The sequence below is a fragment of the Monodelphis domestica genome, chromosome 5 (assembly GCF_027887165.1).
Source record: "Monodelphis domestica isolate mMonDom1 chromosome 5, mMonDom1.pri, whole genome shotgun sequence".
Taxonomy (NCBI): Eukaryota; Metazoa; Chordata; class Mammalia; order Didelphimorphia; family Didelphidae; genus Monodelphis; species Monodelphis domestica.
Genome location: NC_077231.1, coordinates 91,604,403 through 91,620,884, shown reverse-complemented (window position 1 = coordinate 91,620,884; position 16,482 = coordinate 91,604,403). Strand labels below are relative to the sequence as shown.

Genomic DNA, 16,482 nt, shown 5'->3' with positions numbered 1-16,482 from the left:
CATATTTTCCAAAATACCTTTCCCTCTCCCCCCAGAGAATCCTCTCATATAAAAATAGCTATATAATCATTTTTTAAAGAAAAAAAAGGAAGGGAAAATTTTTCAGAATTTATTAATTCATTGAAAAAGTTAAAAACCAAGTTCTGTGTGTAACATCAATGGATTAAACATTTTAAGACTTCTAAAGCCCCTTCCAAGTCCCCCTTCAAGTTTTATGGTTCTATAATTTAAATATCTCCTCTAATGTTATTCTGTAATAACTCAAAGTTGTATTTGTGGTTCAACAGATCATTTTTAATTAATTAATTTGTTTGTTGGTTACACAAAAATTCCCAGGAATCTCAACCCCTTCTGAACTCCCCAATACCTTAGAAGGCATTGCCCAATGAATCATATGTATTTAAATCATCTTTCTTGTTTCTATTTATTAGTTATTTCTCTGGAGGTGGACATAACACAAGTTATTCTTCATTAATTCTGTAGCTATAGACTTTTTAAAAAAGGCAAGTATTAAGATTATTGAGAAATTTACAAAATTTCATTTTATTTGATCAGTAATCACTAATTTCTACTGTGCACTGAACACCATTATCTGCAATGGAATAGTCAAGCAAACCATGTCATGTGTCATGGCAGACACAATTTTCCTAAAATGCTTTAACCCAAATATCCAAGGCTCATTTGTTTGCTTTGTAATTTTGAAACAATACTTGGTACTGTAAGTCGCCCTGTGTTGATTGTGTCAGTCAGGAGAAAAGAAACACTCTCCTGGAGCCTAAAAGTTTTGGTTTAATTGTCACCTCTCCAAAGCAACAGAATTCACTTGGAACCTTAAAGGAGAAGACCTCAGATGGATTTATAATTTTTTCATTTTTCTACTGATGTTTTCTATTGATATTCTAGGTCATCTGGGGGAGAAGATAATGAAAATTTTTTTTAAACTGACACATTAGTTTTTGTCCCAAGTGTGGTATAAAATCAGATCTTTTAATCTGCATTTAAATAGTGGAAATTATGGTTCCAGATTTATATTTATTTATAGAGAGTCATTATGAAACAGTCTTGTGATGTGTTTCAGTTTTTGGCTTACCCGTGAATTGCTAGACTAATAACCTTGAAAGGTCTAGTTTCTAGGTTTAGAGCAGTCAAAAATGAATCAACAGCTATAGGGCATCCTCAGTCTTAGTGAAGCCTTTAACTTCAATCTCAAAGACTTTTCCCCCCACTTTAACCCTTACATTCTGTCTTAGTATCAATTTTAAGACAGAAAAGTGGCTAGGACTAGGCAATCTGGGTCAAGTGACTTGCCTTGGGTCACATAGCTAGAAAATGGTTGATGTCATATTTGAATCCTCATCCTTCTGACTCCAGGCCCAGCACTCTATCCACTGTGCTACTTAGCTGCCCCTAAGATTTTTAGAATTATGTTTAGGTTTTTGGAACATTGGCTACTTGTGAAGTCCAAGCTATGTGTTGGCCACTTAGAATAGACCTGAGGGAGCCGGTCTTAGAGTTAGAATGACCTTCCCCCCCCCCAAGTCCTTTAACACATACTGAGAGGGGCAATGAGTTAGCCCAGTGGATTGAGAGCTAAGTTAGAAATGGGAAGTTCTAGGTTCAGATGTGATCTTGGATACTTCCTAACTGTGTGACCCTGGGCAAGTCACTTAACTTCAATTGTTTAACTAGCCCTTATTGTTTTTCTGCCTTGGAACTGATATATAGTATTGATTCCAAGATGGTAAGGTAAAGTTTGAAAAAAAAAACAAAACACCATACTGTGATGGGAGAAGGAGAGGGAATAAGCATTTATTAAACACCTACTATGTGCCGGGCACTGTGCTCAGTACTTTACACTGATTTGATCTCATTTTACAGACATGGATATGATCTCATTTTATCCTTAACATAACCCTGGAAGGTAGGTGTTGTTAGGATCCCTGCACAAGACACTTATCCTTCCAATGTCCCAGGTATTTTTACAGATTAGTTATAAAGCAGGTATTCCTCTGTATTGGAAGGAGGTTCTCACCTGGCATTCTCTATGTCAATTCTCACAGTTTGGGTCCAAAACAAATAAACCAGAAATGTGTAAAGCATGGTGCTGAGTCTTATGTGCATGTCTATTGACTGTGCCTTTTCAGGTCTCAGCCCATTACGGAAAATAAGGTAGCTGGCTTCTGAGTGGGAAGAATCGAACAGAATGTAAGCTCCTTAAGGGCAGGAACTATTGTACATTGTGTGCTATTTCTAACATTTTGCACACCACCATTGGCTCTTAATCATGCTTGCTGAAAAAGTGAAATTAAAGATATAAACACCACCAAAGAAGATACATAATCGTCTTTCCTTGTTGACAACAGGATTATATACTTAAAAATCTACAAAGAATCATCAGTAGATTAAGTTGATCTCAGAGATAATCTAGTCCAGTCTGTACTCAAATAGGAATCCTTCCTTTTTATCATCTTGAAAACTGGTTATCTCATTCCCAGTGATTGGCCTGATCTGCTTTGATTCTATGGTACCAACATCCATCAGTGGGATGAGCCATTGATACAACTAACTAGTCAAAGAGGCCACTATAAAAACACTCTAAGACAAGGAAGGAATTCCATGATATCATCCCGGCAAAGATACCAGAGTAGTTTGCCATTTCCTTCTCCATTTCATTTAACAGATGGGGAAACCGAGGCAAATAAGCTTAAGTGACTTGCTCAGGGTCATACAGCTAGACAGTGTTTGAGGCCAGATTTGAACTCGGGAAACTGAATCTTTCTCACTTTAGCCCTGACACTTGATCCACTGTGCCACTTAGTTGCCCCAAACATACAGAGGATTTTTTGCAGTCCTTCCCTCTACATGATTTAAGTCAAATTAAAATTAGTTTAGGATTATAGAGTGTTAGACTGAAAACTGAAAGGGACCTCAGAGGTCGTCTAGTCCGTCCCTTTCCTTATACAGATGAAGAAACTGAGGTCCGGGGTAGGAGGAGTGATTTAGGATGATATTATAGATGTAGGACTCGAAGGGACTTCAGAGGCTATTGTGTTAAGTGTTCTTTTTTTTAGGTTATTTATAGTAATATGGGGTTGCTGGGCAAGCACACTGAGCAATAAGGTAATGAGAAGTCAGAATTCTTTCTCTCACCCCCCCCCCAACTTCTGTATCCTCTTCAGTTGGAGTCAAGCTGGGATTCAGAATGAGTAAGTTGACTGAAATTTTAACAGATAACTCACTCTCTAAATTGTCATAAACAGGGGTTTATTTTAAGGAAGGAGGGGTAAGGGAATTTGGATAGGAGAGAGGGGTTTTAGGATTTTCCCTGATCTACTGTAAATCTTAAAATGAGTAAGTAAAATTATATAGTCTTATAAGAGGGATGTTAATAACAGTTTCAAAGGTCTTCAGAGCCAAGCTCCAAATATTTCAGAGAGAAATCAATAACCAAAAGGCAGAGAAATCTCCTTAGCCCTTCCTCCTCAAGTATCAGGAAAAAGAGTTAGTAAGTAGCAGTTTTTTGTCTCCCTGTTTACCTGCTTTCCCCAGGTCACATTCTCCTCTGGAATTTTCCTTGATGGACAGTTCTTCAAGCTTCCATTCATTGCATCTATTTTTCCAGGTTTCCTGCAGCATTGATCTCTTACACTATCTAGTCCAATGCCCACATTTGGTAGGTGCCCACTATTGGATTTTTACTCTATCATATTTTTAGAACCTTGGGTAACATGGACACAACATACCTGTGGAAACAGTTTTAGTACTTATACAATCTGCCCCAAATGAGTTATCAGTTTGATTGTCACTAATCTTTTTGAATAGCTTTGGTAAAAAAATTCTTCACCTTTCTGGGCTTAATTCAATTGATATACAGCGGACAAAAGGGCTGTTGATACACTTGCACTTAAAACCATTCTAGATTTAGTAGGACCAGCTTGTGCCCTCATGGCATGATCTTTGAGAACTCAGAGTCACTGCTGGACCACAGTGAGGCTTGAGAACTGGACTTTAGAGGAGGAAGCTGGGGACTGTGGAATGTAAATGTGTGAGGCCAGTGCTATTGAACATTTAACCATAGTAATAGCTAACATTGTAGTAAGGGGATTTTGCAAAGCTGGATGCATGAGATGTTGCAGGGCCAACATTCCACTTAGAACTCTCCCAGGAGCAGGGACTGGACACAGAGGCTGTTACTGGAAAATCAGTGGGTGTCAGTTTGGCTGGACTCCATTGAAGGGAAGGTTAACAGAAGGGATCACACTAACCAATTACACATACAAACAGGTTTATTAGCAAAAGGGACAAGGGATTTGGAAGGGGAATCAGGGAGTGACTTATTTCTAACCAACCCAGATATTAAAATCTTAGCTTTTCTAAATAACCTTAACCTAATTAAATAAAATGAATAATTAAGGTTAGAGAGGGGTTTATAGGGGCAAAGACAACTGGGCCCAAAGAAATTCTCACAACTAAGTGTCTTCCTTTGTTCCAGCCAGTAGTCCAGAGGGATGTCAGCAAACTCCAGTAGAAATCCATGTTCTATGTAGTTTTCAGCAGCTGGAAGCAGGCAGGAATATCCAGGCAGCAAAAGGAAAGTAATGCTGGGTTTCTGGGTCCACCACCAAGTATTTCTCTGGTCTATCTTGAGAGCAAGAGAGATACAGCTTCTCCCTTCAATGGAGTCCAGCCAAACTGACACCCACTGATTTTCCAGTAACAGCCTCTGTGTCCAGTCCCTGTTCCTGGGAGAGTTCTAAGTGGAATGTTGGCCCTGCAACATCTCATGCATCCAGCTTTGCAAAATCCCCTTTCTACAGTATTTATATACCAGATTTTCAAAGCACTTCATGAATATTTCATTTAACCCAGTAAGGCAGATGCTATTATTATCTGCCTTTTATAGTGGAGGAAAAGGATAAGTGTCTGAGGTTGGACCTGAACTGAGATATTCTTGACTTTTAAGTCCAGCATTCTATTTGTTGAGCTACCAAACTGTCCTGGGCACAGCGTAGCCACTGAGAAGAATTTAAATTTCTTCAGTGGCCTGGAGTGAGCATGAAGAGGAACTCAGGAAGGGATGATCTTTAGCCTAATTTGGGCTAAGATCACTTGAAGGGTGACTGTCATGTGGTAGAGGGACTGCTTTAAAATTTTTTGGACATGCGTCCTTCTTTATTTGATCTCTGTAGGCTTACAAGAGATATGACTGCGCGAAAGAGTGTGAAATTAGTCATCTTTTGAGAAGAGTTCCAAATCAATTTCCAGAAAGAATGACCCAATTCATAGGTTTACCAACAATGTATCAGTGTGCTTGTTTTTAAAAAAATAACCTTTCCAACTTGTAATTTTCTTCTTTTGTTCATTTTTTGTCAATCTATTGGTATGAGGTAGAAACTCAGAGTAGTTTTAGTTTTTATTTCTTTACTTATTAGTAGTTTGAAGCACTTTTTTCCTTACACAGTCACTGATAACTTGCATTTTTTTCTTTGAGAACTTCCTGCTCTTACCTTTTTGATCATTTTGGGGCAATGAATGCCTTTTTTATATATCTGAATAATTTCCTTATATATCTTAGATATCATATATTTATCAAAGAAACTAATGCAAAAGCTCTAACACTTAATAATATAGTCATCATTATTATTATATTATATGCATATATAATATATTGTTATGTATTACTATAATATATAGTAAATACATTTACTTAAAACTTAAGGTTTACACAGCATTTTATGTGTTATATCATCTGATATTTTATTTTTCCTAAGACCCTCACTTAAAAAAATTAAATTATTTTATTTTTAAATTTTGTTTATTTTAATTATTTAAAAAATGAACAAACATCTGTTTTCTCTCCCTCCTCAATTGATCAAGAAAAAAAGAAAAAAGGAATCTATCAAAAAGAATAAACAAAGTCAAACAAAACAAATATCCACATTGTACTTGTCTAAAACAACTACCTCATTCTGTATTTCAAATGTTACCTCTGGCAGCACCTTCAATTGTGTGTATTATGGTCTAAAAAGTGTATGACTTTAGCTTGTGGAAGAACCAGGCCCAGGGCTCTGGTCTCTTGATGGAAGCCCAGGGTCTTTGTATAAACCACTTTATGCTTAATTTTTTTAAATATCCAAGGAGTTGGGGTAGTACTTAATAAATTATATTTTGTGATATTTATACAATACTATTTTGGCCATGGTGTGTGTAGACTTGATGAAAATATATCAGAGCTGGTTAATTTTTGGAAACCTTTTTCAAAGTCAAGTTAAAATATACAGAAATATATATATATATGTATATATATATATATATATGCACATACACATTAGGGGGACAAATCTTTTTAAACGGATTCATTTATGATTTACTCGTTTTATTTTTTTTTTTCAGAATCAGGCCTATTCTACCGACGAAATCCATTTTGCTTTTGTCTGGAGAACGTGGCTCTGGGAAGTCAGTGTTGATCGGAAGTTGGGTAAATTCTTTTAGAGAGAGATATCCGGATATGTTAGTAATCCCTTATTATGTGGGAAGCAGTTGTGACCGCAGCGATATCATGACCATGATGCATTACTTCATCACTGAATTACAGTATAAGCAATTTGGTAATTATACATTTTTGGAAATTGATTAATAAAATCAGATTGGAGGGTATTCCAAGCATTTGGAGGTGAGGGGGGCAGCATTTCTTCTCTTCTACCTATATCTCCTCTTCCCATTTAACTCCCTCCTAATCCTATGTATATACTTTATTTACCTCTACACTCACCATTCTAATCCTTTCCTAATTCATGTATTCTACTCACTTAACTTCAGTAAAGATTTATGGAGTATGTGTGTGCTTGGCACTATGGTAAATCCTATGGGGGACCCAGGAATGAATAGTCTTTGCTATCAAAGAGCTTACAATCTTAGTCATAGACTACTGAATGGGTATCTATCTGGTGATTATATGTGTTATTCTTAAAAAAAAATTTTTTTTTAAACCCTTACCTTCCGCCTTAGAATTAATACTGTGTATAGGCTAGGCAATGGGGGTCAAGTGACTTACTCAGGGTCACACAGCTGGGAAGTGTCTGAATTCAGATTTGAACCCAAGACCTCCCAGCTCTAGGCCTGACTCTCAATCCACTGAGCTACCCAGCTGCCCCCTAAATTTTTTAAAAATAATTCACTAATATTTTATTTTAAACTCAATTACATGAAAAAACCCAAATTTTAAACCTTTTAGTTTGAGCCAAATTCTGACCCTCCCTCCCCTAGTTGACAAGCAATTTGATATAGATTTTAAATATGTAATGGTGTAAAACATTTTTTCATATTAGCCCTTTTGTGAAAGAAAAATGAACAAATAAAGTGAAATATATAGTATGTCTCAGTCTGCATTCAGATTCTATTAGTTCTTTCTCTGGAGGCAGATGACATTTTTCATCATGCATCCTTGGGAATTTTCTTGGATCACTGTATTGCTAGGAATAGCCAAGTCATTCATAAATGTTCATTTATGTGTTATTCTTGCATATTTAGATGTATCTGCATTAAGTGGGGATTAGATAACATGGAGCAGAGTGTTTTTGAGTAAGAAGGGGTGAGTTCAGGTGGGTCTATATGGGTGAATTCTATATCAATGGTTTGTCCCTGGGGCATGAGGAGAAGGGAGAGTGGCACCAGGATCAGCAGAGGCAGTTAATAGTGATCATAATAGTTAACACTTATATAGTGCTTGAAGATTAGCAAAGTGTTTTCCAAATATTATCTTATTTGGGCCTTATAACAGCCCTGTGAGTTAGCTGCTATTTTTAGTCCCATTTTACAGATGAGAAAATTGAGGCACAGAGAAGTTATGTGACTTGTCCAATGTCATATAGCTAGGAAACGTTGGAGGTAGATATCACCCTCCATTCTTCCTCACTCCAAGTTCAGTGTTTTATCTATTAAATCACCAACTTGCCTCAGATGTGATTAATTATTTACAAAAGTGATCTTTTCCAAACACACCAAAACAGAATTGGTTTCGCCTGGAAAAGTGATGGATTGTAATATGTTTACTCTGTTGTTCCAAAGGTTAATAGTCAGTTTTTCAAAAGTAATGTTTCATATGCTAAGGTTTTCTCTCGTAAGAAAAGCTGGTGATTAATTACACAAACCAATAGGCTGAGAACAGTAGTATTAACATAGGTGAAGTTCATATTATTTTCATAATATTTTCATTCATTCACTCATTCACCTATTAATTATTTTAAACTTTTTAAAAAATTCTAAAAAATGTAAGAAAATCTATTTTCTCTCCCCTTTACTTCCCATAATTGGGAGAAAAAAGAAATCTTTCTAAAAAATATGTAAAACAAATTCCCCAAATAAGAACCCTTCTTAGTAGGGTGCTAATATTCTTCTAGACCTTAAACAATTGAAAAACTTTATCTGAGACAGAAAAGATTTCTTTTGGGCACCAGGAGCCATTCCTGTGCCATTAATGGAAATCAATACCCTAGAGGAGGTCTCTATAGGGGTAAGAGTGAGGAGTGTTTCCCCTTCTCTAAAGGAGGAAACTGAACACTCTTCTCCATTTCTCCAGATGGCAGGGTGTAGGGATCGCATTGAGGCAAAGTTTGCAGTTCAAACAGGAAGAGAACAGCAAGGAGAAACAGTAGCATTGGTAAATAAGTCATGACCTTTCACTAGAAGGTTTGGATTTGGCTGAGTAAGCACCATCTGGTTAGAGGAACAAAATCTGAGCCACAGAACCGACTAATCTTGGAGAATGTCTCTTAGAAAGAGTCTGTTGCCTAGAAAGCCTTCAGGTGCAAGTTCATATTTGGTTTCCTCATGTGGAATAATGGTAAATCACTGCATTATCTTTGCCAAGAAAATCCCAAATGGGGTCATAGAGAATCATACTCAACTGAAACAATTGAAAAAATCTAGTCCAAATTCTTTCCTCACCTTGGAAATGAGACAGTTGGTACCAAGAGACATTGCATGACTTGTCCAGGCATAGATGATAAAGAAGAGCTGGGATTTCGATGTGGAACAGCCTGCCCAGGTCACATTTTCTCCCCTTTTCCCCAAGGGCCTTCTTCCCAGCCCCTAGCCTTTCCTAGTAAGATTTAATCATGCTGAGCTGATTTTGGTGGCTGACCCCTTTTACCCTTCCCTTTTAATGGAGTTCACCCTCTTATCTGATAAGCAAAACAAAGGGTGATACTTCTATTGATTATTCCCTTTTTGGGACAGACTTCCTTGTCATAGGATGAATCTTATAGCTCTGAACCAACTGGCAGTGTTCTTCACCAGAGATGGTATAATCTGGTGATTTCTGTCCCCCTTAACACAGGACAGATTTAACGAAAGAAACAGTGTGGGTCCTGGCATTTTGTTAAAGCATCTCCAGAGAGGACTATTTTTCTTCCTTCTAAGTTTCTAAGACATCAATAGTAATAATTGATGCTTATACAATTTACAAAGCACTTTCTTTCCAAGAATAGGGCAAGTATTACTATTATTATTATTTTATAGATGAGGAAGCTGAGGCATAGAGTGATGATGGGGCTTGCTTGTCTGGAGTCTTACACTTATCAAATACTAGAGTTAAGACTCAAACCCTGGTCTCCTGAGTCTAAGTTCAGTTCTCTCTCTCTTTTTTTTTTTACCAATTGTGTTTAATTTAAGACCAGAACATCCAATTAAATAGTGAACCATTTCATCTAGTTGGGCATTTGGTGCTGTAGAACTGGTTTGACTGATTTTTACTTGAATGACTGTATGCTTTACCCTCGTAAAGTTATTATCTGCATTGGAAAGTCAGTTTTTTTGCCTTTGGTTGACTGTCTGACTTTGCCCAGGGAGCTGTTTAGGGTCCTCTTCAAAGCCTTGAGTATTTTTAAAAAGACTATTAAAAATAAAAGCCTCCATAAATTCCTACTCTGATGCCTTAACATGACAGGGAGGTTTCTCTTGAGTTTTTAGAAGCTATGCTATGACATGTTCTACCAGGCTGGAAAGACTTCAAATAGTTCTAGGCTGCTATCCAAGGACCAACCTAATCAAATACAGAGAGGCTTTCCTATTTTCCGTATTATATCCCCCAGTCCCTCAAGTTCCCAATCTAGAAGTCATCCTAGACTCCTCACTGTCTCTTATATCCATATCCAAGCTATTGTCAAAGCCTGTCAATTTTAATTTTGCAACATCTCCTGTATACGTCCCCTTCTTTTCTCTGACTTTGCCCTTACTCTGGCATAGACTCTTCCCCCTTCACGCCTGGACTATTGCAATAGACTGGCTGCCTCAAGTCTCACTGCACTCCCAGCCATCCTTCATTCAGCCAATAAAGTGATTTTCTTAAATTGCAGGTCTGATCATAATTATTCCTTATTCTTGGGTCAGGTTTAAGAGGCAGAGGATACCAAAGACTTTAGACTGTAGAAACTTCAAACCCACATGTCATGTGAATGCTTACACTTTTTGAAATTTGTTAACTTGTTTTAATGGAACAATAAAAATAATCATGAATACTTTCTTCAAGAAGAGAGTTAAAAGATGTTGGACTTGTCAAGCATTGATTAACAGAAACAATGACTACATTTTAATAGATGAAAATGCCTAGTTACTGTTATAAGTCCTATCAATATTCAACTGTTTGTGTGCAGACTACTGAGTAGTTAAAGAAAATAAGAATGTTGTTTTCTTTATATATTATACTAATATCAACCTGTCCTAAAAGAGCTGATGATAAGTGGGAAATGGAGAAAATTAAAGATATTGACCTCAATCATCACTGCTTCCTATAGATTTAATGAATATAAATTAGTCACCATAGTTGAGAGGCCTAATGTTCCCAGAAACTGCTTTAACCAGTAAGCACTTGATTTTCTTGTCAAAAACAGTCAAGAACAACATTGGTTTATGCAATGATCCAGGACAATTCTGAGGGGCTTATGAGAAAGAACACTATCCATATCCAGAAAAAGAACTATGGGAGCAGAAACACAGAAGAAAAACAACTGCTTGATCACATGAGACGATGGGGATATGATTTGGAATGTAGATGCTAAACAATCACTCTAGTGCAAATGTCAATAATATGGAAATAGGTCTTGATCAGTGACACATCTAAAAACCTAGTGGAATTGAGCATTGGCTAGGGGAGAGGGGTGGGAGGAGGGGATGGAAAATTTTCTTAATTAAATAAAATTTAAAAAGAACAACATTGGTTTAGAATTCTAATTAATTTATTAAATATAACAGGAGAAAATAGTTGAAAATTGTAAGTTTTATCACCTCATAAAATAGCAAAAAAAAATTCCTAAACATTAGAGATCAAAACAATTATGGAGGAAGTTTTGTGTTGGATCCAAGTAAATCTTATTCTCAAAGAATTTACAGAAAAAAAAACTGATAGGATATCAAATGGATAGAAAATGGTATATAAATTTTTCCACTTCTTTATAATAGTCCCTTATCATCAGAAATAATTTGGACTCAACATTGCAGTTCTTTATGTACCATATGAGGAAGTAGGAATGGCATTTAAGAAAATTAGTTGGATAAAATGTCTAGACCAGGCCAAGTACATGCAGAAGTTGTGTGTACTAGTGTGACAAAGGTTGAAAGTACTGTAGGGTCATTTAAAAAAATCTACTTTAAAGAAAGCTATCAAAAGAATGGAAAAAATTGTCATAAGACTCTATTCCCCAAAGGTGGAGAAGATAGCAATAACCATTGACCTATGTACATACTTATTCATCTTAATGAAATTTTTATGAGAATATTACACCCGCATACTTAAACAGGTATAGTTTGGCTTTTGCCGGGAGCCATCAAAGATCACGCTGTTTGACACGGTCCACGTGGAAACCAGACCCTGCAAAGCAGCCCCCAGGAAGGATAGAAATACCCACTGAAACTCCCCTAAGTGACTTTCCTTATTACCATCTTATTATTGGAATTGCTATGATTATTATTCTTATTTAGACCCAGGAAAAATAGATGAGAGCAACATGCTCTCAGGGTTAATACAGATGTTCCACTCTGTCCCTCTAGGATATTACCAGGAGAGCCCATTTATAAAATTAAACCTAAGGATTCTTATACACCCACTTAGATAGGACCCTCTTGTCTAGGCATAAAAACTTCTGGTAAATCTGTGCTCTGAATTCCCTAATGTATATCTGGGTCATGCTGATTCTATCCACTGATCCTGCACTTAGCAACAGTATTTTGTTAACTATCTCCCTAGGCTTCCTGTCTGTTGTTAGGTTCCATGGAAACATGTATGTTGAGAATGAAACTGTGTGCCAAGTAGATGTGTGATCATGAGGGTATAAAATAAAGCCAGGCCTCAGCCAAGGCAGAGCAGTTTATCCTGTGAAACCTGTGCTGCAGGTTGAATGCAGAAAGCTGTGTCCCATCCATCATTTCACCGACACTGTCCCACCTCCAAGATCCCATCCCCTGTGGGAGACTGGCCCACCCCACAGCAGGCTTTCATAAATACTTTTCTACAGCAGATCACATATCTCCAGGCACATATAATTGACTGAAAGAGGAAGAGACTATAAAAGATTTCTCTATTTATATTGTTTTTTGATATACCAAAATATGGAATTTGCTAATGCAAAAGACTGATTTAAAGATTATTGTCCAATAAGATATTTCCCAAACACATGTCAAACTAATATAAATATTCCTTGAAAGATGTAACAACAGATACAATTTTGTTTGATACATTGATATTAATATCAACTGAATATAAAATATCGAGACTTTTGCTTTAAAAATATTTTCTATTTTCATAGAGCATTGAAATATTCAAATGAAAAAAGGATTCCCAATAGATAATGAAGGGTATCTAATTTTTTAGTAACATTATATGAATTAGAGGAAGCCTTAAAATAGAAGTTCTTAATCTGGGATCCATGAACCAATTTAAAAAATAATTTTGATGCTATATTCCAATATGGTGGATTTCTTTTTTTTTTAATTTTATTTAATTAGTCAACTTAGAACATTATTCCCTAGTTACAAGAATCATATTCTTTCCCTCCCCTCCCCCACTCCTTCCCATAGCTGACATGCAGTTTGGGTTTTATGTGTGCCCTTGATCAGAACCTCTTTCCATGTTGCTGATGTTTGCACTAGGATGATTATTTAGAGTCTACATCCCCAATCATATTCTCCTTGACCCATGTAATCAAGCAATTGTTTTTCTTCTGTGTTTCTACTCCCACAGATCTTCCTTTGAATGTGGATAGCGTTCTTTCTCATAAGTCCTTCAGAATTGTCCTGGATCATTGCATTGCCACTAATGGAGAAGTCCATTACATTCGATTGTACCACAGTGTATCAGTCTCTGTGTACAATGTTCTCCTGGTTCTGCTCCTCTCTCTCTGCATCAGTTCCTGGAGGTTGTTCCAGTTCACATGGAATTCCTCCAGTTTATTATTCCTTTGAGCACAATAGTATTCCATCACCAACATATATGGTGGATTTCTTTTGGAATCCTCTATATTTTGTTTTATGCATTTCATCTTTGGTTTCAGCTTGGCCCACATTTTGTCCTCTGATGCATGCATGTTATTAAATAATTAAAATAAAATGGTATTTATTCTGAGATTCTGAGAAAGGGTCAATAGTTTTCATCAGACTGCCAAAGAAAATCCATGACATAAAAATGGATCAGAACTTTGCAAAACATTCTCCATGACATCTATAATCACTTAAGAGTTTTACCTAAATATCCACATAGGAAAAAATAAAATGGATGAAAAATGACTATTGTTTATTTATTTTATGCAGTAGGTTGAAAAACCCATAGAAACAGTCCCCCCCCCCCTTTACATTTGACAAGCATTGCAAATGGACCATTAATTTCACACAGAAAGGATAAAAAGGAGATTGTCTTTGGGAAATTTTGCCATGCTTTTGATAACCCAAGGCTTCTCTTTAACTCGGATTCATTTTTCTATCAATAATCTTTGGGAGATGCCATAAGACTTCAAGTTGTAGAATAGTATTGCAGTTTCTGAAGAATATCAGTGTTGTTATTAGGTTCTTTTAACCACATCCAACTCTTTGTGATCCCCTTTGGGGTTTTCTTGGCAAAAGTACTGGAGGGGCTTGCTATTTCCTTCTCCAGCTCATTTTATAGATGAGGAAACAGAAGCAAACTGGGGGAAGTGACTTGCCCAGGGTCACACAGCTAGTACTTGTCTTTGGCCAGTTTTGAACTCAGGAAGATGAGTCTTCCTGACTCCATGCCCAGCACTCTATTCACTGTGCCACCTATCTGCCCCTATTGGGGCATACCATTATATTTAAGGTTTTCAAAAGTTTAGAGCAGTATTTATCCTGATTCTTTTCCTCCTTTGCATTCTTCTCTTGAAAGACACTTCTCTGTGCATAACATTTAAGTACCTAATGGATGAACCAAAAAAAAATGATTCCCAACCTTCCTGTTAACTTTATTTTCTTAGACTTTAATCTCTGTCAACTTCTATGGGATAGATTTGTTTTTGTGTGATGAGAAATAATCTGAAATTTGAAAAAAGAATAAAGAGGCTTTTAATTTGTGGTGATTTTATCACTTGGTCATCCCATTGTGATTGGTTGTTCTGTTATATACATTAAGAGATCTCTGGGGTATTCTGGAACAAGTAGCACCTCTTGTGTGAGGATTTGCAGAGCTTTTTTTCAGGGCTGCTTATTCAACTTTGGTGTCCACGTTTTACCTAACTCTAACCTGTGACTTCAAGAAGCTATAGCATGCAAAGCAACCAAAACTTAAAAAAAAAAAATCTCAGAAGATAGGCTAAGCCAGGTTGTAGGTTACCAACAGGTCTCAAAACCATTGGTGAGGTAGGAGGATGTTTTCCCCAAGCATGTGAAGACTTTCCTCTGGTGGAACGGGTAGATAAATACAATTTGTTCCAACGGCCATGAAGGCAGTGGAAGCAGGCTAAGTGTGGAACTCTTAGAGCTTGGTCAGACATTTGAAGACACCAAAGTTATCCACTGCATCCTGGACCATCGATAGCCATCTTGAATTTTGTCTTGTTATAGGATTCTGGAGGAGAGAGTGAGGCTAATGACTTTGTGCAACCCTGCTTTGCTTAAATCTAATTCACCGGCAAGTCAAGACATTACCCTATGATGTCAGTGGTCCTCTGAAAAACAAAGGACAAACAAAAACATACTTGATGTGCTCTGGGTTCCCTATGAATTTACTTTCCCTGGCCATTCCTAGGACCCAAAGGATTTTGATAGTGTGGACGTGGGAATCCAGGGTTTAGCAATAGGACTGAATAAGTAATGTTATGATTAGTGGGATCTTTTTAATCTAGAGTAGGAAGGAAAACCTCAGAGAGTGGTTGAAGAGACCTTGTTTGGGGGAATGTACTCAAAGCTAGTCAGGTAAATCCCATTATTGAATTAGAGAATTTCAATGAAGGGACATCCCAGGTCACCTCACCCACTCCATATGCAAGAAAGAATCCTCTCTGCAACACCCCTGAGAACTGGGAATTTCCTGGAAATCACATCTAACCTTCAGTAAGGGGAAACTCACTTCCTCTCAAGGCAGGACATTCCACCTCTGAGCTGAGGTCCTGGGATAAAAATGTTAGCTTAGCTTTTTAATTAATTTAATTAAAACCTTCTTAGGTACTTAGGAGCTCAAGGACCATAGGCCAGTCACTTAGCTTATCAAAGACTCAGTTTTCTTATCTCTAAAATTAAGATGAATAATACTTTCAGAAAGGATTGTTTTAAATATGTTTAAGGCCATGTAAATGTAAGTTATTATGAAGAAAAGAGATAGTTAATCTTTCATTTAAGGTTTCTAGCCTGTCTTTGGACATGTGGCAGTTGTAAAGGATAATTTTAGCATTGTGACTTAACATCTAAATTTAATTGGTCACCAGGGAAAATCCCAAATAATAAAATACCCAAGCCAGCTGGAAATTTTATGGTGATTTAATTGATATAGTGGAGGAGATTAAGAAGAAGGAAAGGGAGTAGGATTTCTCCTGCCTGGCTAGTACCAGGTGGGAAGCTTAGGAGATCTAGAAAGTAAGGTTTTAGAGTGTGAAGGAGGAAGGAATCAGCTGAACTCCAAAAAAGGCTCAGCCAAGATGCCTGAACCTGAATCAGCTCAAGGGCAAACTCACTACCAAACCCAGACAAATAACTGCCACCACTCCAAGATGTCAGAACGCCTAGCATGCTGCCAGCCAGAGTCACCTCTCCAGGGAAAGAGGGCAAAGAGAGCCAGTAATGTGCCTTATATAGATGGTTTTACATCACTTTCCTGCATCTCATCTGTACCAATGATAGCTTAGCTTGACTTAGGACAGCCCAGGGGTCTGTCTGCTGTTTTCTGCACATGTCTATTGAAGGCCATTTTCTCAGATAACTAAATCTTTGAGTATGGAGCAGACATTCCTGACCTTCTAAACTGAGTAGGGTGGAGAAATGTAGAGT

The 16,482-nt window shown here is 37.1% G+C and overlaps 1 protein-coding gene across 3 annotated transcripts in view; it reads left to right on the top strand.

The window, feature by feature from the left end:
• LOC100021696 (putative tetratricopeptide repeat protein 41) overlaps positions 1–16,482 on the top strand; it is a 113,263-nt gene that overhangs the window by 50,977 nt on the left and 45,804 nt on the right. For all 3 annotated transcript variants that reach the window (XM_007503343.3, XM_007503342.3, XM_007503341.3), the window contains exon 5: positions 6,394–6,608. In XM_007503343.3, the coding sequence (XP_007503405.1) occupies positions 6,394–6,608 (215 nt within the window). The remainder of the gene's footprint in view (positions 1–6,393; positions 6,609–16,482) is intronic.